Below are 23,012 nucleotides of genomic sequence, written 5' to 3' on the forward strand. Positions count from 1 at the left end.
TCATTGGATACAAATATTTTTACATTTGTGCATTTTTATGCTATCACTTTTTAAGGCCACAGACTGTGACCCAATATTCCCTATGTTCTGTGTATTTCCATGGCTTGACATTAAATAGTCCCAAGAGTTATTTCAGTATTTTCTGTGCAAAAATAAATCCACAACAGAGTTATTATGAAAGAAACATACATATTTACAAACATCTAACACTTATGAAGTATTTGCAGAGAATATTCCTAGTCAAAATCATGACACTGACAAGGGAAAGAATGCCATCTCTCTTTTCTGTTTCTGAACTCACAAATCAAATAGTTGGCTATATCTAAGATGATATATCTATATCTACATCTATATTTATATCTGTCTAACTAGATATCTACACACATACAAGTTGAGTACTTACTACTCAACTCCCTACTCTAAAGTCCATCAAGCTGAACTGTTTTCACTGATGTCTCCTAGCAAGGACCCTGTGAAGTGGGAGGGACTATGCATTATGTCAGAAGGTCTCTGAATGCCAGCTATGGAGAGAGGGGATTTCTTTTTAATCATTTGGAACCACTGATGCCAACACTTTCCCAGTCCCATCATTAAGGGAAGATGAGGAAACTCTGCTTTGTGTGAGCCACTTTTGATGAAGTTGCTTAGAGCGGTCTAAGCACTATGCATGCAATTCCAGGTTACCTTTAATGAAAGCTCAGCACACTGGGTACTGCATGGGTGTACCTATTTTCAGTGTCTTTAGTTTGTAACTAATAGAGGGAGAAAACTAATATGCATAAAGGTCTCTAAAGAAATACTTTACCTGATGCTTGACCCATTGCTGTTCGTTAGGTAGGTAATTAAATTTATCATCATTAGATCCTTTGCCATAATTCATTATATCTAAGATGCACCATTTAATTATATACCCCTGAGAAAGGAAGACAATGGTGCTAATTATACCAGGACTCACTCATATTACTGTCAGTTGTCATACATACTCTCATTTCAGAGATTTTAAAGGAAAATATAGATTTTAGACTTTATAAAAAGAAGTATTTTACTGTTTGTTTAACTCGTTGGGTGATAGGACACTTTCTTTGGGTTTTATTCTTGATTGCTTATTTTATGTTAATTACTTGGAAGTTTTTCCAATAAACTTCTTTGATCAGTTCATTTCAGTTTTGGCTGCTTATTAATTAACAATTCCCATTTGACCAGAAGAGAGCTGTCTTATCTGGGCCAACACAAAGCACAGAATGAGAGTCCATACCCAGTTGCAGCCACTGGTTTCTCTGTGTTCCCACTGCAGTTCTCTCTCCTTTGAACTCCTTATGTACATCACCCTTACTGGGACACATTCATATTCTTTTTTTGGAAAAGGGTAGACTATAAATTGTAACATTAAAAAAGGTATAATCTTTGGAAGGTTTAAATGATGGTGCTTCATACAAAGTGGCAGATTCCCTAGTAAAAATGGATGCTTCATTTCTAACTAGACAAATGACTTTCCTGTTTTTGTCTGCAGTGAAGATGTTAGGTCGGCTAACATTATTGCTGAAGAAAATGACGTCGCCTGCCTGGTTATAGATCGAGAGTAAGTGTCCTGATGTTCGGAGAAGGCAGGCTGCTGCACCTGGGAAGGCTTGGCCTTCTGTCATTCTGAGGGCCCATCTGTCTTCTCATTATCACTGCTTGGAAATGCTGGCCAATCCTCAGCTGCGAGTACATTTGATTAAAATTCATGGGAAGGAACTGGGCCTTCCCATCTGAATCTGTCTGTGGCAGAGGCAGATGCTGGCAGGCTGAATATTTTGTGCACAATGTTTGTACATAAATATCAGCAATAGACTGATCTGAATTCTACATCTTCCAGAGAAATAAGCTTATTAGTACTTTCATGAATTTTTTTCCCATACCGTATAGTGAGCAATTTTATAATTTATTTCTGAAAGGCTCTAAGCAGTCAAAATAATTTTTGAGCAAAACCTACATCTTTCAGACAAAATATAATATACTCATTAGTTATGTATATTTCCAGAAAAGTTTTAATCTAGCATTTGGAGTAATTTGCAAGTGATATGTGTCAGATGTAATCTCTAAATGTCTTAGGTTTTTCTTCAGAGTAAGTCTCATTTTGTGTCCTTAACTCACTCAGACCACATTTGAATCTGGCCTCTAGACTGCTCAATAATCAGTTAAACATTTATTGATAATCTAGATACAGTGAAGGAAATTCAAATATGCCAAAGCTAGGCATAGAAAAAGAAAAGTCATAGCAGTCAAAGGAGCAGGGCAGACTCATGAAATAGTAATCAAAATAGTAAAATGACAGGAGGCATCACAGGGGAGTATGTAGTTGGTTGCTAATCGATTACAATATTTATTGAATGTAGAATGATAGCGATTTAGAGTTGGAAAGAACTGTAGAATGTTTTTTAAAGTCTGTTTCTAATGGAAAATTTCAGACATATTAAAAATAGACAGCATGGTTTATGAATCCCCAGTGCAAGTTGAACAATTGTCAGTTAAGCCTTTTCTATACCACTTTGCCACCCCCTTCCTGCCTTCTCCACACTATTTTCAAGCAAATTCTAAACAAAATTATTCTGTCTGTAAATTTTAGTAGCATCTCTAATAACTATTACTTACAATGCATGACCACAAGAACTCTCTGAATTTATCATTTATTTTTATTTCTTAATTCTTTTTTATTTTTTAAATTGAGATGGTTTTGACACATACCATGATATTAGTTTCAGGTGTGCAATGATTCAGTATATATATATATTTCAAAATGATCACCACAATAAATCTAGTTAATGTCCATTATCGCATATAGAACAATAATTCTTAATATCACTTTAGGTAATGTAAATCTTTCCCTTACAGATAAGAAAATTAAGTCCCAGACCAGTTAAAGAATTGCCCCAACAGTGCCATCTGTGGTGGAGCAGGGGCTACTGCCCAGGTTTCCCACGTCCTTTCAGTGTTCTTTATACCCTCCCATTTGGTTCGCAAAGCATGTGTTCAGAAGGAGAAGCAATCATAGTGCAGTATAAGTGTGAAAATGGGCTTAATAATTAATAGGCATTTTCTAGGCAAAGAGGAAATGTGGAATTCAATCCAGGTGAAGTAAAACTTAAAGATACAGAGCTAGAAAGTGCAAAGTATATTCAGGTAAGGGTAATCTATGGATGTCAGCTCTCACATGGACAATACATGAGTACAATAATGTCCAGATAATGCATTGTTTTATATGTGAGTCCCTTAGAAATAGTTGCATACCCTGAATAGCAGTAGCTGTGTGGCAAAATATTAAAAATTGCTCCAAAATGCTGGGACTACAACTATGATAGAAAGGAGGAATTCCTTTCCTTTTCCTTCACTGCGATCACAAAATCAAATACTTGTACAATATCTCATGTATTCAAAAGGATGCAATGTTTTTTCTAGAGCTTATAAATTATTTGGAACTGTATAATTTTCAAATGTTTAATTTACATGTGTGTAGTTGAGATTCTATAACATGCAAAATATTATGTTAGGCACAATGAGACATAAAAGATTACCAGGGGTGAGAGAAGCTTGGTATCAGGTATGATTAGGTTGACCAAATATCCTAGATTTCCTGTGACAGTTCTGGTTATCCCAACATATTTATTATTGGCACCCCTCTTTTACTCTGAAAAGTATTCAGTTTGAATGATACATATTATGATCATCATAGCTATGACTTATAGCCTAGATTGAGATCCCAGGATGATTCTCCCATAGCACCCGATATGCCCATATATCATTAATCGCTCTTTATGTAATTGCTTTATCTAACATCTGTCTTCCACTCCTCCATAAGCTCCTTTAGTACAGAAACATGTGCTTGCTCCCTGCTGGTGCAGTCCCTACAGCTGGCACGGTCTTTGGCATATGGGGAGCACTCCACATGTCGGCTGGGTGAGGGCACCATCCTTGCAGTGAAATACAGCATAGTTACTGGAAGCCTATGGCTCTTTATTTCTTCTTTCCTAATTCATTATTTTAAAAAATACATTGAATGCATACAGTGCAAGGAGAATTAAAGGTTAAAATATATTTCCTATTTTGTAAATGTGAGAAAATGTAAAGTATTTGTGGAAAAAGGCAACAGCTCCAAACAAATGGGAAATGTTATTTATGATCTTATTGTCTGGTTGTTGGGACAAATCTTAAAGGAGTTGGTTACCTCTCAGGCTCTAACATCAGAATGAATACATGCTGTATTTGATTGTTACAGTTAGAATGTTGTAGCTGTTTAAAATTGACCTTAACTTCAATTTGCTGAAAATTTCAAGGAACCTGTGACACCGGTGTCACCTGCACTTAAAAATTGAAATTTGTTTGCAAGAGTACTCCAGTTAGTTTAATAGCAAGCAAAACAATGGTGATGTATAGAGTAAATAAAAATAAAACAAAGTACAAAAGGTATTCCCTTTTTACTGGAAAATTTCAATCACTGGAAATGTGAAATTCTGTGCCATTATTGTTTTATTTTTCATGACTCTGCAGTCAACAAAGTCCAGTCCACAGAACAGAATAGAAAAGAGTGGAGAATAGATATAGGGTGGGGAGGGTGGGAGTGGAAAGCACCCAGCACAGTAAATGAGATATGCTTAATACTGTAAATGTAGATTGGTGGTCAGTTAGATGTGGGTAGAGGCCTTCAGGGCTGGGTAGGCAGTAAGGGACAACAGCACACTAATGGGGTGGCTCTGCTTTATTAGCGTTAGGTATGTGTATGTGAGGTCAAAATCCATTCCTTTCATTTTGCCACATCAAGGTGCTTAAGATTCATGAAGATATTGAAGCATGGTTTCTAGAAGGACAGCATTTTGCAGTAGAGACAAGAACTACCCTAAAACTCACAGATCAAAGTAGATTGTCAAGTGTGGGGTGGGGATGCATTGGAAGGAAAAATCAAGAAAATACATGTCACTGGTGAGGGAGGGGATTACTTCTTCTCATGGGCAGTGCTATATATAAGAATTTCCAGAGACAGTGCACTGGGGATGGGGAGATTAGAGGGGGCAAACAATAAACGTGTGAGCTGTGAAGGGTGAGGTGGTCTACAGAAGACTTGTCTGAGCCTCAGACAGAGAGCACTAAGTTAAGGTAAAACATTTGGATTTAATTTTAAGGGAATGTGAAATGAGTGTTATCTAGAGACAAAACAAAGAACAATTTTATCCTTGATTTTAAAAATAAATAGCTTAATTTGATTGAGCGAAGTTAGAAAAATCCATAACCCATTCAGTAAACAGATTAGACTATTTCCTTTCTACTCTCTTCTTGAAAAAAACAAATAATTGTTGGTAACACTGAACTGCAAGGCAGAAAACTATAGAAATGTTTTCTGTTCTCACTGGTAGCCTCTTTGCTTTCATAAACTCAAAGGATCGATTATATAACTTCTATATGACTTGTATTTAGTTCTAATTAATAACTTCTACATTTAGTGGCAACTGTAATATAAAGTAAATTATTGCAAAACAGTTTACAAAGCTTGAACAACCATAGAAGTAATCTTTTGTGAGGTTAAGAAGAATGTCAAGTTGCAACGGTGACTGTCAGTACAGAGCTTTTAATTTTATTTTCTTTATTTAGAACATTCAACCAAACGGTCGGGACTTTCGAAGAACTCCAAAAATACCTGGAAGGGTATGTGGCAAACCTGAACCGTGATGATGAAAAGAGACATGCAAAGTAAGTGAAAGAATATTCACTTACTTCCAGATGTGACTGAAGATGTGACTTCCAGCCATTAATAAAGAAGGGGACTTAGTGATGTGATTCACTATGTGTTCACTTTTAGCGTGCTATCACTAGAATATTTGGGAGAGTTCTTTTAAATTGTTTTTCCACAAAGAGGAAAGAGGATACCACTTATCACTAGTAGGGTATTATTTTAGTCTGTAAGTAGTCAGCTCCTTGTTCTGGGTGATAAGTGGTAATGTTAGGGAGAAATTTCCTGATGGGGAGCCTTGAGAATGGGGGTCTTTACAGTGTCTGGTGTCTTAGCACAAAAGAACATTAACTCAGAAGTGAAGCCTCTCTAGCCCATGAAAATCAAACAGGAAAGCCAGGGCTCTAGAGTGGCCCATTCATTGTGACACTAGGGAAAGAACTAGGGGTAGAGTCAGAATTATTTCAGAGTATTAGGCAGCTGTTGCCCAGGGGTGTGTGTGTGTGTGTGTGTGTGTGTGTGTGTGTGTGTGTGTATGTAGGAAAGGGTTAGATAGGGCTCTAAATGTAGTAATAGCGATGAAAAATTGTTTTAAAAATCTACTGTGTAAAATTAAAGTTATTTGAAAATCCTTTGCTTAAACACTTTGTAGAATGAATACTTCAGTGAAAAATTAAACATACTTACTGGATAGTACTATAGAAGCTGAAGATCAAAACTTCTAGAAAACTGACACTTGAGTTAAATCAGAGGATTCAGTCAGGGCCTCATAAGATTATTTTTTAGCAGGAGTGTATGCACTTGTCATGCCAAAGGCCTTTTGTAGTAAGGACAATTTAGGCATATATAATCCAGAGTAATAAACCTTAATGAAAAGAGAAAAATGAATATTTCCAAATAAAATACTTAGACATAAAGTAAGAAATGTAATTTTCATTTTTCATAAGCAGTTATTCTGGTTCAGCCATGGAAGCATCAAGATCTAACAAAAATAACAGCACACAGCAAAGATTCTCAGTGTGGTATTCCCCTGCATGTGCAGCAAAGGAAATGACTCTCTGGGTTTATTTCCTCTCATCAACTCCTCTTTTTTTTTAAAACAGCTTTATTGAAATAGATGTTCAATATCACACAATTCACCTGTTTTTTTTAACCTCTCATTGATTCCATTTGACATTTGTCTATTTCTTTTCATGCGTGAATATGTCCATTTTTTATTTGCATACTCTATTATTTTTCTCTCCAGATGTAACTGAATCGAGTCCTATCGAAGTTGAAATAGTCTTTGTGGCAATTCTGGGCAGTAATTACTGGCAGATTTAAGACTATTGTAAGAGTGAAATTTATGTGCATCATGGCCCCTGCTTGACTAAGGGGCTGTGTGTAAAGTTTCACTTTCCTTGTACAGGAGATCCATGTCTAACTGGAAGCTGTCCAAAGCACTCTCTCTGGAGATGATTCAGCTGAAGGAGAAGGTGGCCAGATTTTCCTCATCGTCCCCATTCCAGAACCTTGAGATTATTGCAACACTGGGCGTTGGTGGGTTCGGAAGAGTTGAGCTTGTAAGGGGTTTACGTTTCAAGCATCTGAGAGAAGCCTTCTGATTTTTTTTTAATATTCTAGTATATCTTGGAGAAATATGTGAATTAATATTGCTATCTTAAATGTTGCTTTGAACTGAAATTGAGGAAATATACTTTTTACTCTGTATGTTGTATAGTAGCAGGTCATTTCAAGCTTTTCATCACATCTTTTTATGAATTCTTTTCTTGATGGTAATTATTGGAAAATGTACCAAGTAAAGTATTCCCAAAACATAAACCTATAAAACATTAAAAAGTATTTCCTCACAGCCAAATGTGTGTATACACTCATGACACATTAACTATATACTAAAGAAAAGAAGAACATGTCCAGTGGAAATGCCGTAGAAATGAATCTTTAATATTATAGTTCCATTTCTTAAACAGCTCCAATGCCATGTCTATATTTGGCTTTCATTTTCCTCTTTTGGGGTTGCTCAAAATTTAGATTTAAAAAGATAAACACAAGGGGTTGTTTGAAGAACAGCCTTCTGTAGTGTTGATCAGGACAGCTGGGAACGTATGGGCTGGTTTTGGTTGTATCTTCCACATCATCACCTCTCTAAGCTTCATAACCAGCTTCTGAGGAGTAACAGAGTGATACTGTCAGATCAGGTGCTTTGAGGAAACTGTAGAATGGAGGTCTGTGACCTTACTGGGTGCAGGTGGCTCTTAACCCTTGGCAATTACTGAGCCCTTTTTGCCCAGCAGATTTTTAATGATTCACTGTACATTAACCTCTGGGAACTATGCTGACACCTCCATCTGCTGGATGGTCCTGGGCACAAACAGATCTGAAGTGCTGCTAGGAAACTCTGGATAGGACACTTCACAGCCAGTCAATATTTCATCTCTGATGGGTGAGGGGGGAGGAACGATTTCATAATCGGCGAAAGAATATTTGTAAAGTTTCTTACGCCATATGGAGAGATAAGGGCAATATCCATCTGCAGTGGTATTTTTCATCAAAGATCTTGGCAAAAGGATCGATTAACAATGCTGAGATCTGTTTTTTAAATATAGTTAGATAATAATAAAATAATAATTCCACCATTGATTTAAAAGTTATAGCAGCACTAATGGCAGATGTGAGCAAAATATATATGCAGCCATTAGTTGGTAAATGTGGTCTGCCTATGGAGTGTTAAGTCTAATCTTAATAAATACCTATTAATTATTTTTATTTCCTTTTAAGGGAAAATTTTGTTTGCCCATCTAAGGCAGTGATCGCCAATAGAACTTTCTCTGCTGATGGAAGTGTTCTATACCTATGTTGTCAATAGCATAGCTACTAACTAGATGTGGCTGGTGAGCTTTGGAAATTTGGCTAGAGCAACTGAGGAACTGAATTTTCAATTTTAATTAACTTAAAATTAACCTCATGTGACTAGGGGCTATCATATTGAATAGTACAGATGTGGATCTTGAATTTTTGTTTTGAAAATCAAAGGCATGAATCTTAAAGAATAATTTTTGGCAATTTTGAGCAAAGTTTTTCATGTCATATGCTTAAAACTGAATAGATTTCTAATCATTAAGTGGTTTAACTAGAGCTCTCTTCTAGTTTCAATATAAATGTTTTAAAACCGTCTTCCAAATATGTGAACTCTTTTGGAAATCAAATGATAGAGCAGGATTTACACCTGAAATAAACTCAGTTCCCAGAGGGAAAAGTGGTTAAAAGTGTACATACTATCTAAATGTGAAAAAACTTTAGCTCTCATTAGTTAACACATTTTAGATAGATATTGTAACTCTTTCCTAGTAAGTTAATTTTGAGGGATGTTTCTCTCTTACATAGGTTAAAGTAAAAAATGAGAATGTGGCTTTTGCTATGAAGTGTATAAGGAAGAAGCACATAGTTGACACCAAGCAGCAGGAGCATGTCTACTCAGAAAAGAGGATCCTGGAAGAGCTATGTTCTCCCTTCATCGTGAAGTAAGTGAGACTTCGACTCCCAGAACTTAGGAATTCAGGCTCTTATTTTTGAGTATTTATGTGCAAGAGGACAGAAGAGGAAGAGGAGGTGTTACTCTGAATTCTCCATCCCAGTTACAGCGACAATACAAAAAATGTTAGAAGTTTGAGATCTGGAGCCAAGACTCCAGATGTTTTTATTCTAGAGTAAATCTCAGTTGTGTTTGTGTGTGTGTGCATGCACACATATGAAATTATTTGGAATAACTTGAAGTGATTAATGCAGACCTAAAGTAGAATTTGGGAAGCAAGAGTTCATTCCAAACCCTCAGGGGGCATTCAGCTCTTGATTTCTGCAAGAAGTGGCATTTGGACACATATAGGCTGCCAAGGAATAGCAGACCATGGTCCTAGCAGTGCCCAGATGCTGAAAGATCCAGCTCCTAATAGTTACTGTTTTTACTGTAGCTACCACCAGAGTTTGGAAGAGAAATATGTTATTCTAGGCTGCAGCTCTCTTGTGAATTCATAAATTAGTGATACAGGCCAGTTAACTCATATATTTTCATATTTGTCTTAATGCCCCAGAGTTAGCTGTAATGATTTCTAGATGATGTAAAGTGCCCCTATAATGAATAAAATTTGTACTTTTTTGACCAAATGCCTTGAAAGAATTGTCCTGCTGATCCATATTCCCAGACCCATTTTTTCAAGATTAAAAAGACTTCTGAACCCAGACAATGTTGGCAATAGAGTCATCCAACTATCTGTAACTGTATTCCCAGAGTGCCCCCCTTTCTTATTAATAATTCATTAACAAAATATAATGAGCAGCTTCAGGGCATGGATTAGGTTTTATTCATTTTCTAACTTCCATATCTTTTCAAAGTGCCTGGCATATAGTAGGGCAATAATAACAAAAATAAATAGTAATGATGACATTGAGAAATTAACATGTTCTGAGCACTGTTCTAAGCAAATACACACACATACAAACTCACATATGCATCTTATATGTATAAACACTGTATAATATATTCTAAAAAGTTTTATATTTATATTTATTTTGTATATTTATATATACATATATAGATATATAAACAATAATAAAAAATCAATGAAACATATATAATCAAGTGAATATATGTATTCATTTGATCTTTATAAAAGAACAATGAGGTAAATGCTATAAAATTGTCCTTGTTAAATAAGAATAGTAAGAAAACTGAGGTTGCATCGCTAATCAATTGCTGACCAGGGATTCAAGGCTAGGCAGTTTGGTTCCAGAGCCCGTACTGAACCACTTTACTAGGTCACCTCTGCTGTCCATACATGATATGGCTGCTCTGCTTTCTGCTTTAGCCTGGGCAAAGAAGGGTGCCAGGGGAAAAAAGCAGTCTCTTGATTAAAGCTAGGAAACTGTTTTCACCCAGTGTTGGAATATGGCACCCTGCCCAGGTCCCATATCAAGATTGAGATTGTCGACAATTCCTCTAGTTTCTGGGAGTGTTGCCAGCTGAGGACTCTGGCTCATTCCCTCCCTGGCCATCACTGTAAAGTGAGGAGAACTACCTTGCCTGAGGTCATACTCTCTCTCCAGGAACATCCAGCACTAATGATGGCAGAGCTCCTTGAATCTGAGGACTTTGTTGAAATTAGATACTGAACTCTCCCTCTGCTCAAATCTGCTTCCTTCCTCCCTATGGGTACACTCCCCAACTTACTCCTTACAGATCTCTGTCTCAGAGTCTATTCCCTGAGACCAATATGGGACATAAGACATGGGCATGCAAGGGAGACCTTAAAGGAGATACATGCCGAGGTCTCCAGGCTTTTGTGGATGAAGGAGAGGCTATGTTTTGTGCGTGGGACAATGAGCTATTTTCTCAGGAAGATGGACCCTGAGCTTGGCCTTGAGGAATGGATAACACTTTTATAATGAAACTTAATAAGTCTGTAGGTAGAGGGAGGGAAGTCTAAGTAAAAGGGTCAATGTGAGCAAAAGCCAGGCAGGAGGCAAGACCAAAGCATATTGAGTGAGAAGTCCAATATAGCCATAGGGTGTGTGGAAGATGAGGACCATTGTTCAAAACATTGTTTTTTATGATGCTCTAAAGCAACATTTAAGAAACTAGACTTCTAGTAATAACTATGTTTTTATTTGTCTTCACAGATTATATCGCACTTTCAAGGACAATAAGTATGTATACATGCTTCTGGAGGCCTGCTTAGGTGGAGAATTATGGAGTATATTAAGGGACAGGTAATGAAAAAGGATTATAAACAGTAACTTTTGTCTACCCACATCTGGTCTAAAGGATGCTATATTCATCATCATTTAAAGAGATATGAAGAAAAGCATTAAGAAATTATTCAAAGAAAATATGATGAGTTGCTAAGATAAAGAACTAATTGTGACATTTTCTTAGCTAACATTATAATCATGTAACAGATGCTCTGTATCATTCCCTTATTAGAAATTAAAGAATCCCAGGCTTAAGAGAGTACACCCTCTCCGTGTTCACATGGTTAGTATGAGGCGGAGTAGGTATAAGCCCAGATGTTATTAATTCTGAATCTCTAGAAGGGAGATGAAAAAAGGGGTGGGGGGCTGAAAAGCAGGGGAAGATGTCTGTGAAATTCAGTTTTATAAAGGGAGTGGTTTCCACAGATGTTTACTGAGCACCACCTATATACGAGGCTCCACAGAAGACAGTGGAGGTGGGGAGGTGTGGGGGTTTCCAGAAGAGTAAGCTTTTCTAACCAAAACAGTGGAAAATATAAACTTTTCCTCCAGTGAGTTTAGATTTTACTTGGGGAGGTAATATAATATGCAACTTTAAAACATTTCATTATTTAATGTGGAAACTAAGACAAAGAAGTTGGCAGTTTGTCATTAAATGCCAAATGAGTGTCATAGATAGTAAGCTCAGAGGACAAGAAAGATGGAAAACTGTAATGGCAGGGAAAGGACTTGAAGTAAACTCGAGATGATGTTTGAGAAGGCAGAGAGAGGGAAACTGATGTAAGATGCAGGAACGCGGTGGGGGTAGGGTTTCGTCTCAGTGCAATGGACAGCCGGATTGAGTGGAAAGCAAAGGCAGCAAAGGAGGGGAGGAAAGTAGGCTTGCACTAGGCTGTGGAGGAGAATGCCAGGCGAAACACTTAGTATTACCCCAGCCAGTGGTTCCGAACTCTGGCTTCGCATGCCAACCACATGGGCAGCTTTAACAAAGTAAAGATGCAGGGCCCTAAAGCCAGAAGTTGTGGTTCAGTGCCTCTGAGATGTGGTCCAGTTAATGAGTTTTCAGCTGCCTGTCAGGCAGTTCCAATGTGCATGGTCACGACCTAGGAAATAAGAGGCCTTTGAGCATCTGAGTAGAAATGAATGTGCTGTGTCAGGAACATGTGGTTGGATGGATCTGAATGGGGAAAACCTAGAAGGGTGAGGAGAATTGTACAATACCTGCAAGGCATTTGGATCTTCCATCTTTGCTCAACAGGCAAATCTATTTAGAAAATCTAAATCTGTTTACAAAAGGGAGTTCCACTTTGTTCAGTAGGTAGTAAACCCATCATACAGACAGGGATCCAAGGCTCCAAGCAGCAAAACAACTTGCCCAAAGACAGTGAGTAGAAGAAGCCAGAGTCAAAGCCAGGTTCTCTGACTCCAGAGCCACACGCTTCTTTGGTTATACCACACAGCAAACCACATTTTAATAATCTAGTATGCAAATCCACTTAAAGTGCCAACACAAGGCAACGTTACTAAGGTATCCCAAATGGGAAAGAGTTACGACTTTTTTCTATAGGGCATTGTTACATGCAATACAAACAGGAAATGAAAATGATCACTTGAGTCGTTTGAATCCAGCAGTACGTTTCAGAAGCCTGGTTGAAGCTGATTGTGAAATAGTTCCATTTTCTCCAGAGTTTACCATAATGTCTAAAAAAAGTCATTATCTTTCTATTTGATATGACCATATATGAATACCAGAAACAGTCGTCTGGATGTAACTATTTTAATTTTATCGAAGTGCTTCTTCTTTGCATCAAGTGTCCTAAATTTCTTTATGAGTAGTGGTCTAATTCATTGGCAGTATAAAATGCTTTTTAGTGTTGATGCCCTACAAAACATGTATATTGCATAAGTTTACCAATACAATAGCTGGCACCTAGAACAGACAACAAAGATGTGTGTCTAGATTATTAAGAGGGAAAATAATTTCATTGCAGAGGCAGCTTTGATGAGTCTACCTCCAAGTTCTGCGTTGCTTGTGTGACTGAAGCATTTGATTACCTGCATCGACTAGGTATTATCTACAGAGACCTGAAACCAGAAAACTTAATTCTAGATGCTGAGGGTTATCTTAAACTGGTAAGACAAATCTGTAACTTACAAGATATTTCTAAACACAAAGTTGTATTATAGTTGCAATTTTCTTTTAATTTTGTCACACCTGTCATTTACACTTTAGGAGATGTGGCCGTTGAAATTGGCACACTTGGCCACAGAGAACAATGTTACAAGCACATACTTTCTGGCCTCGAAATTTAATGTTTCAACCCTATGTGTGACTCCTACTAAGGATTCACATAATAAAATTGGATTTTGTTAGTATTTTTGTTTAATAATTTTAAGTAGTTTTAATTGATTCCTGCTACATAGAGGGACTGTCTATGAGGAAGAAAGAAAGAAGACAGAATGGCTCCCGCCTCAAGATATCCACTATCTGGAGAAAAAATGCACAAATGAATGTTGGTAGTTTCTTTGAAATGTCACTAGGCTATAGGCTCCTTCAGGACAGAGACTTTCTTTGCTATCTTTCTTTGTAATCCTCCAAGGCCTCACAAGAATCCCTTTGCATTTCACGCTACAGAAAAAAAAAGCCACCAGTCACATAAACTGCTTTCAGTGTGAAACTCTAAGAGAACTGAGCATTCATAACAGATTAGTAACCAAGGCACTTCAGACCTCAGGAGGAAACCCCATCAGGGTGGGAAACCAAGGCTGAATTTTCCTAAGTCCATTTTATCAGTACCTCAAGGACATTAAAACATCTGTGGACTTAATATTTACAAAGATACTGAAAAATTTCTGACATTCAAACTTTCATAAATGGAAATAATAATAGCTACCATTTAATGAACAGTTTGCTACGTAAAAAGCTACTGTGCTAAACATTTTACAATTACTATATTTAACAACTGATAAGATCGTTTTAATCTTTCACATGTTACAGTGTGTAATTTAGCCTTAGGAATTAAGTTTATTATGTGTAATTGCTAAGGGACTTCCATAGTAAAGGAGTAAAATAAGTCCTTTCATGTGAAAGCTGGCCAACTTCCAAGAAACATTTTGATCCATTCAAGCTTTATTTTATCCATGAAAGACAGCTTTGAGAACTGGTGAGGTACTGACACAAGGCCTCAATCACTTTTCTTCTCCACAATTCCTGCATTTGCTATGCCTCTTCCAGCTCTTTAAGGAAACCCTTCAGAATATTCTAGAAGTAAACCATCATGAGGAATGCAGACTGTCCATTAGATTCATTCTTTTTTCCCACAGCTGTTTTTAAAAAATCAGATGGCATATTCAGTATTTATAGGAATAGAAGTCAATAAATATCCTTCCTGTTGGTCATTGTTCTCCATCCAGCTATCTTATTTGCCAACCACCTAATTGAAGAGTATTAACTAAAGCCTTCAGAGATTAAAAAGTAAATGTTGAATATTTCCATTTCTAACTATGTGTCAAACTAGATATACCAAAATTTCTTCACTAAAAATATTTTAAAATACTGGATGAAACATGAAAAGTAGTATTACACACATGGCTAAGTTTATGAGCCAGCACTGGGATTCCCCTGAGGCTGGGAACCAAGCTTGAGTGTAGTATAGGGCAGAACTCAAACACTGAAGCTGCTGTCTTGTGGGCACCCAGCAATTCTAGGTGGCTTGAGGGTTGACTTTAGGAGCTGCATCTTCTGGGAATGGGAGACCAGGTTTTGGACCTAGGCAGTGTGGAAAGTTGAATCAGAGAACATTGTCCAGATCCAGGAATCACAAAGATTATACTCTCAGAGAAATAGAAAACAAGAAAAAAGATCTGATTTATAAAGATCGAATACACACAAGAAAACATGCTTTTCTCATTATTAGGCTCTTGGTAGAAGAACAAAAGTCTCCTCTAAGAATTCTTGGCCATAGGCTGGTTTTCATGGAGTTGGGTGCCCAGTCTTCAAGGATGGAAAAACCCAAGCAAGAATTTAAATGAAAATAGATCCATGTTGTTAGCATGCTCATGCATCCAGGAATCAATGTACATTCTCTCTGGAAAAATATACTCTCAACTCAGGATACAAAGAACTCCCAGAGATAAAATTCCAACAAACATGAGTGACTATTTAAAAAAATAAAACAAAAATGTTTGAGGAAAAGGGTATCATAAACATTATTTAGTAAGTATGTAAGTGTCTGATATACTGGAGTAATTAGTTAAAGATACAAAATAAATATATCTATTGCCTTTTAAAAATTATGGAGGAGAGAGGAGCCAAGATGGCAGCATGAGTAGGGCAGCAGAAATCTCCACCCAAAACCATATATATTTTGAATATACAACCAATATAACTATTCCTAAAAGAGAGACCAGAGGATACAGTACAATAGCTAGGCTACATCTACATCTACAAGAACTCATCACCTCACGAAGGGGGTAAGATACAAGCTGTGGCCTGGCAGGACCTGAGTGCTCTCCCCACCCCAGCTCCCTGGTGGGAGGAAAGGAGTTGGAGTGGGGAGGGAGTGGAGGAAAGGAGTTAGTGGGTAAATACCCAGCCCTAGTCATCTGCACTGGGAGCGCAGACACACACTGCATGGTGTGCTGGATATTAGAGAAATGGAAAAGTAAAATCTACAAGCAGATCCCAGCAGCCGGCTCCTCTGGGACAAAAAAAAGTGGGTGCTTTTTGAAAATCTTAAAGGGCTAGGGGTCTCACAGCTGGATGGAAGCATCCTGGCACACTCAGCCCGGCAGCTGGGTATCCCAGGAACTTCAGGTGCCTCAGACCCCTGGGAGGCCACACAGCTCTGAAGCCCCTCATGGCGATAAACAGTCTGCCAGTCATCCCCCTCCAGCATGGCTCTGCCGGCGTGGCTGAGCAGCCGGAGAGAGGCCCCACACACATGCACAGCAGCTGAACAGCTGGGGAGCAGACGCATGCATGCACGCAGCAGCGGAGCAGCCAGGGAATGACAGCACCCACAGCAATCACTCAGAATCTCCTCCCAGCATGCAGCCATCCGGGCCAGAGCCAGAGGCAGCCACCAATGTGCAGCTGCCCAGCACAGGCAGAGGAAATTGGGGCAAGGCGCAAAGGGGTGCCATTCTCACAGGAGAGCACACCCGGCATGCCTGCCACTCCCTTCAGGGCTCTGGGCTATGCTGGCAGTGACCCTGCCCACGGCAGCTTAGGGGATTAATCTGGAGGCTGCGCCAGGTGTGTGGGTAATTGACACAGGCAGCAAAGAAGGGCAAGGCTACCAGCAAGCAGGAAGGGACTTTGTTCTTCCAGCTGACACTCACTACCTGCCTACAGCTACCTATATCGCCATGAAAAGGCAGAAGAATTTGGTCCAGTCCAGTATTACCCAGACAACCCCGAAGAGAGGGCCTGGGGAGATAGATTTAACCAATTTTCCTGAAAAAGAATTCAAAACAAAGGTCATAACCATGCTGATGGACCTGCAGAGAAATATGCAAGAGCTAAAGGAGTAAGTTGGGAGGGAGAATACAGAAATAAAACAATCTCAGGAAGGACTTAAAAGCAGACTGGATGAGGAGAAGAGGCCACTAATGGAATAGAAATCAGAGAACAGGAATACAAAGAAGCTGAGGAAGAGAGAGATAAAAGGATCTCCAGGAATGAAAGAATATTAAGAGAACTGTGTGACCAATACAAATGGAACAATATCTGCATTATAGGGATACCAGAAGAAGAAGAGAGAGAAAAAGGGATAGAAAGTGTCTTTGAAGAAAAAATTGTTGAAAACTTCCCCAAACTGGGGTAGGAAATAGTCTCTCATATCATGGAAGCCCACAGATCTCCCAACACAAGGGACCCAAGGAAGACAACACTAAGACATATAATAATTAAAATGCCAAAGATCAAAGACAAGCACAGAGTATTAAAGGCAGCCAGAGAGAGAAAAAAGGGTCACCTACAAAGGAAAACCCATCAGGCTATCATCAGATTTCTCAACAGAAACCTTAGAGGCCAGAAGAGAATGGCATGATATATTTAATGCAATGAAACAGAAGGGCCTAGAAACAAGAATACTGTATCCAGCATGATTATCATTTAAATATGAAGGAGGGATTAAACAATTCCCAGACAAGCAAAAGTTGAGGGAATTTGCCTCCCACAAACCACCTCTACAGAATATTTTAAAGGGACTGCTCTAGATGGGAGCACTCCTAAGGCTAAATAGATGTCAACAGAGAAAATAAAATCACAATAAAGAAAGCAGACTATCCAAATACTAACTAAAGACAAAAAATAAAATCAACTACTCATAAAAGCAGTCAAAGGAAACACAAAAGAGTACAGAATAAAACACCTAAAATATAAAGAATGGAGGAGGAGGAATAAGAAGGAAGAGAAATAAAGAATCATCAGACTGTGTTTATAATAGCTTAATAAGAGAGTTAAGTTAGACAGTTAGATAGTAAAGAAGCTACCATTGAACCTTTGGTAACCACGAATCTAAAGCCTGCAATGGCAATAAGTACATATCTTTCAATAATCACCCTAAATGTAAATGGACTGAATGCACCAATCAAAAGACACAGAGTAAAAGAATGGATAAAAAAGCAAGAGACCCATCTATATGCTGTTTACAAGAGACTCACCACAAACCCAAAGACACACACAGACTAAAAGTCAAGGGATGGAAAAAGATATTTCATGCAAACAATAGGGAGAAAAAAGCAGGGGTTGCAGTACTTGTGTCAGACAAAATAGACTTCAAAACAAAGAAAGAACAAGTGATAAAGAAGGACATTATATAATTATAAAGGGGTCAGTCCAGCAAGAGGATATAACCATTATAAATATATGTGCACCCAACACAGGAGCACCAACATATGTGAAAAAAATACTAAGAGAATTAAAGGAGGAAATAGAATGTAATGCATTAATTTTAGGAGACTTCAACACACCACTCACTCCAAAGGACAGATCCACCAGACAGAAAATAAGTAAGGACAGAGAGTCACTGAACAACACACTAGAACAGATAGACCTAACAGACATCTACAGAACTCTACACCTAAAAGCAGTAGGATACACATTCTTCTCAAGTGCACATGGAACATTCTCCAGAGTAGACCACATACTAGGCCACAAAAAGAGCCTCAGTAAATTCAAGAAGATTGAAATTCTACCAACCAACTTCTTGGACCACAAAGGTATAAAACTAGAATTAAATTGCACAAAGAAAACAAAAAGGCTCACAAACACATGGAAGCTTAACAACATGCTCCTAAGTAATCAATGGATCAATGACCAGATTAAAACAGAGATCAAGCAATATATGGAGACAAATAACAACAACAGCAAAAAGCCCCAACTTCTGTAGGATGCAGTGAAGGGAGTTCTAAGAGGAAAGCATATAGTAATCCAGGCCTATTTAAAGAAGGAAGAACAATCCCAAATGAATAGTCTAAAGTCACAATTATTGAGATTGGAAAAAGAGGACCAAATGAGGCCCAAAGTCCGCAGATGGAGGGACATAATAAAAATCAGAGAAGAAATAAATTAAATTTTGAAGAATAAAAGAATAGAAAAAAATCAATGAAACCAAGAGCTGGTTCTTTGAGAAAATAAACAAAATAGAAAGCCCTTCACCAGACTTATCAAGAGAAAAAGAGAATCTACACCCATAAACAGAATGAAAAATGAGAACGGAAAAATCACGATGGACCCCACAGAAATACAAAGAATTATTAGAGAATACTATGAAAATCTATATGCTAAAAAACTGGAAAACCTAGAAGAAATGGACACTACCTAGAAAAATACAACCTTCCAAGACTGACCAAGGAAGAAACAGAAAATCTAAACAGACCAACTACCAGCAATGAAATTGAATCATTAATCAAAAACTACCCAAGAGCAAAACCCCTAGGCCAGGTGGATTCACCACTGAATTTTATCAGACATATAGAGAAGACATAATACCTATTCTCCTTAAAGTTTTCGAAAAATAGAAGAGGAGGGAAAACTTTCAAACTCATTTTATGAAGCCACCGCCACTCTAATACCAAAACCAGGCAAAGACCCCACCAAAAAAGAAAATTACAGACCAATATCCCTGATGAACATAGATGCAAAAATACTCAACAAAATATTAGCAAACCGAATTCAAAAATACATCAAAAGGATCATACACCATGACCAAGTGGGACTCATCTCAGGGATGCAAGGATGGTACAACATTAAAAAATCCATCAACATCATCTACCACATAAACAAACAGAAGGACAAAAACCACATGATCATCTGCATAAATGCTGAAAAAGCATTCAACAGAATTCAACATCCATTCATGATAAAAACTCTCAACAAAATGGGTATAGAGTGCAAGAATCTCAACATAATAGAGGCCATATATGATAAACCCACAGCCAACATCATACTTAACAGTGAGAAGCTGAAAGCTTTTCCTCTAAGGTACAGAACAAGACAGGGATGCCCACTCTCCCCACTTCTATTCAACATAGAACTGGAGGTCCTAGCCATGGCAATCAGACAAAACAAAGAAATACAAGGCATCCAGATTGGTAAAGAAGAAGTTAAACTGTTGCTATTTGCAGATGACATGATATTATACATAAAAAACCCTAAAGACTCCACTCCAGAACTACTAAACTAATATCTGAATTCAGCAAAGTTGCAGGATACAAAAAATTAATACACAGAAATCTGTTGCTTTCCTATACACTACAATGAACTAGGAGAAAGAGAAATCAGGAAAACCATTCCATTCACAATTGCACCAAAAAGAATAAAATACCTAGAAATAAACCTAACCAAGGAAATGAAAGACCTGTACACTGAAAACTACAAGACATTCTTAAGAGAAATTAAAGGGGACACTAACAAATGGAAACTCATCCCATGCTCTTGGCTAGGAAGAATTAATATTGTCAAAATGGCCATCCTGCCAATGCAATCACTATCAAATTACCAACAGCATTCTTCAATGAACTGGAACAAATAGTTTTAAAATTCATATGGAACCACAAAAGATCCCAAATAGCCAAAGCAATCCTGAGAGGGAAGAATAAAGCAGGGGGGATCTTGCTCCCCAACTTTACGCTCTACTACAAAGCCACAGTAATCAAGAGAATTTGGTACTAGCACAAGGTCAGACCCACAGACCAGTGGATCAGAATAGAGAGTCCAGATATTAACCCAACCATATATGGTCAATTAATATATGATAAAGGAGCCATGGACATACAATGGGAAATGACAGTCTCTTCAGCAGCTGGTGTTGGCAAAACTGGAAGCTACATGTAAGAAAATGAAACTGGATCATTGTCTAACCCCATACACAAAAGTAAATTGAAATGGATCAAAGACCTGAATGTAAGTCATGAAACCATAAAACTCTTAGAGAAAAACATAGGCAAAAATCTCTTAGATATAAACATGAGTGACTTCTTCATGATTATATCTCCCCGGGCAAGGGAAACAATACCAAAAATGAACAAGTGGGACTACATCAAACTGAAAAGCTTCTGTACAGCAAAGGACACCACCAATAGAACAAAAAGGCATCCTATAGTATGGATGAATATATTCGTAAATGGGAGAATATATTCATAAATGACATATCCGATAAAGGCTTGACATCCAAAATATATAAAGAGCTTATGCACTTCAACAAACAAAATCAAACAATCTAATTAAAAAATGGTCAGAGTAGCTAAACAGACAGTTCTACAAAGAAGAAATTCAGATGGTCAACAGACACATGAAAAGATGCTCCACATCGCTAGTCATCAGGGAAATGTAAATTAAAACCACAATGAGATATCACCTCACACCAGTAAGGATCGCTACCATCCAAAAGACAGACAACAACAAATGTTGGCAAGGATGTGGAGAAAGGGGAACCCTCCTACACTGCCGGTGGGAATGTAAACTAGTTCAACCATTGTGGAAAGCATTATGGAGGTTCCTCAAAAAACTCAAAATAGACTTACCATTTGACCCAGGAATTCCACTCCTTGGAATTTACCTTAAGAATGCAGCAGCCCAGTTTGAAAAAGATAAATGCACCCCTATGTTTATCACAGCACTATTTACAATAGCCAAGAAATGGAAGCAACCTAAGTGTCTGTCAGTAGATGAATGGATAAAGATGATGTGGTACATATACACAATGGAATATTTTTCAGCTATAAGAAGAAAACAAATCCTACCATTTGCAACAACATGGATGGAGCTAGAGGGTACTATGCTCAGTGAAATAAGGCCAGGTGGAGAAAGGCAATTATTAAATGATTTCACTCATCTGTGGAGTATAAGAACAAAGGTAAAACTGAAGGAACAAAACACCAGAAGACTCACAGAACCCAAGAATGGACTAAAAGTTACCAAAGGGAAAAGGACTGGGGAGGATGGGTGAGAATGGAAGGGTAAGGGGGGCTGAAAAGAAAGGGGGTATTATGATTAGCATGTATTATGTTGGGGGGGCATGGGGAGGGCTGTACATGCAGAGAAGACAAGTAGTGATTCTACAACATCTTACTGCACTGATGGACAATGACTGCAATGGTGCAATGGAGAATGTGGGGGGAACTGGGTGATGGGGGGAGTCTAGTAAAAATAATGTTCCTCATGTAAGTATAGAGTAATGATACCAAAATAAAAATAAATAAATAAACAAGGGAGGAATAACAAATAAGTAAGGAGCAGACTCTCAAAAAAAAAAACCCAAAGATTTTTTTGTAGGTCAGGTATTTGCAGAGTGGTTCAGCTGGGCGGTTCTGACTTAAGGTCTCTCATGAAATTTCAGTCAAATGTTGGCTGGGTCCATAGTCACCTGGAAGCTTAAGTAGAGCTTGAACTAGTAGGGCATCCAGATCTAAGGTGACTCAGTCATATGACTGGAAGTTGATGCTGGCTGGCATTTGGGGGCCTTAATTCATTCTCACACAGGCCTCTTTATAGGTTGAATATCCTCTCATGACTAGCTTGACTAAGAGTGAGTCATCTAATAGACCATGGAAAACTTACAATGCTTTTTAATGTCACATACCAGCATTTTCAATTGCATTCTGTTGGCCACACAGGGCTAGACCCGATTTATTTGGGATGGGACACCTCTGAATATCAAAAGTGGATCATTGGGCCTATCTTGGATTTTGGCCACTGTAATAGCAAAAGAACAGAAACTAAAAGAAAAGAGAGTTTACATAGAAAGGAATAAAAATTAGGCTTTGAGGCGATGTCTCAATAGCAACAGGAAAAGCCAGAATGCAGTGAAATTATATCTTAAATGTACTGAGAGAAAATAACTGTCAAGCTTGAATTATAAATCCAGGGAAACCGTCTTTCAAGAAAGGTGAAATAAAGACATTTTTAAACAAAGATGAAGGGTGTTTACCACCTACATGCAAAGAATGTGCTTATGGGAGATGAAAAATGCTCCCTGACTAAGGTTCTGAGGTACACAGGGAGGAGTGACTATAGAAAAATGGTAAAACATGTTGTTAAATATTTTAAAATGCTCCC

General features: G+C 37.9%; 1 protein-coding gene across 3 annotated transcripts in view; it reads left to right on the top strand.

Annotated features, from left to right (window-relative positions):
- Positions 1-23,012, top strand: part of PRKG2 (protein kinase cGMP-dependent 2) — a 107,462-nt gene that overhangs the window by 57,090 nt on the left and 27,360 nt on the right. Inside the window, exons 9-14 of one of the 3 annotated variants that reach the window (XM_017659516.3) lie at positions 1,511-1,579; positions 5,623-5,721; positions 7,110-7,263; positions 9,086-9,222; positions 11,375-11,464; positions 13,438-13,579. In XM_017659516.3, coding sequence (XP_017515005.1) covers positions 1,511-1,579; positions 5,623-5,721; positions 7,110-7,263; positions 9,086-9,222; positions 11,375-11,464; positions 13,438-13,579 — 691 coding nt within the window. Of the gene's footprint in view, positions 1-1,510; positions 1,580-5,622; positions 5,722-7,109; positions 7,264-9,085; positions 9,223-11,374; positions 11,465-13,437; positions 13,580-23,012 lie in introns of those variants that run through there. The other 2 variants (XM_037007320.2, XM_037007321.2) reach the window with 2 other exon arrangements.

The sequence above is a fragment of the Manis javanica genome, chromosome 5 (genome assembly GCF_040802235.1).
Source record: "Manis javanica isolate MJ-LG chromosome 5, MJ_LKY, whole genome shotgun sequence".
In the NCBI taxonomy this organism is placed as follows: Eukaryota; Metazoa; Chordata; class Mammalia; order Pholidota; family Manidae; genus Manis; species Manis javanica.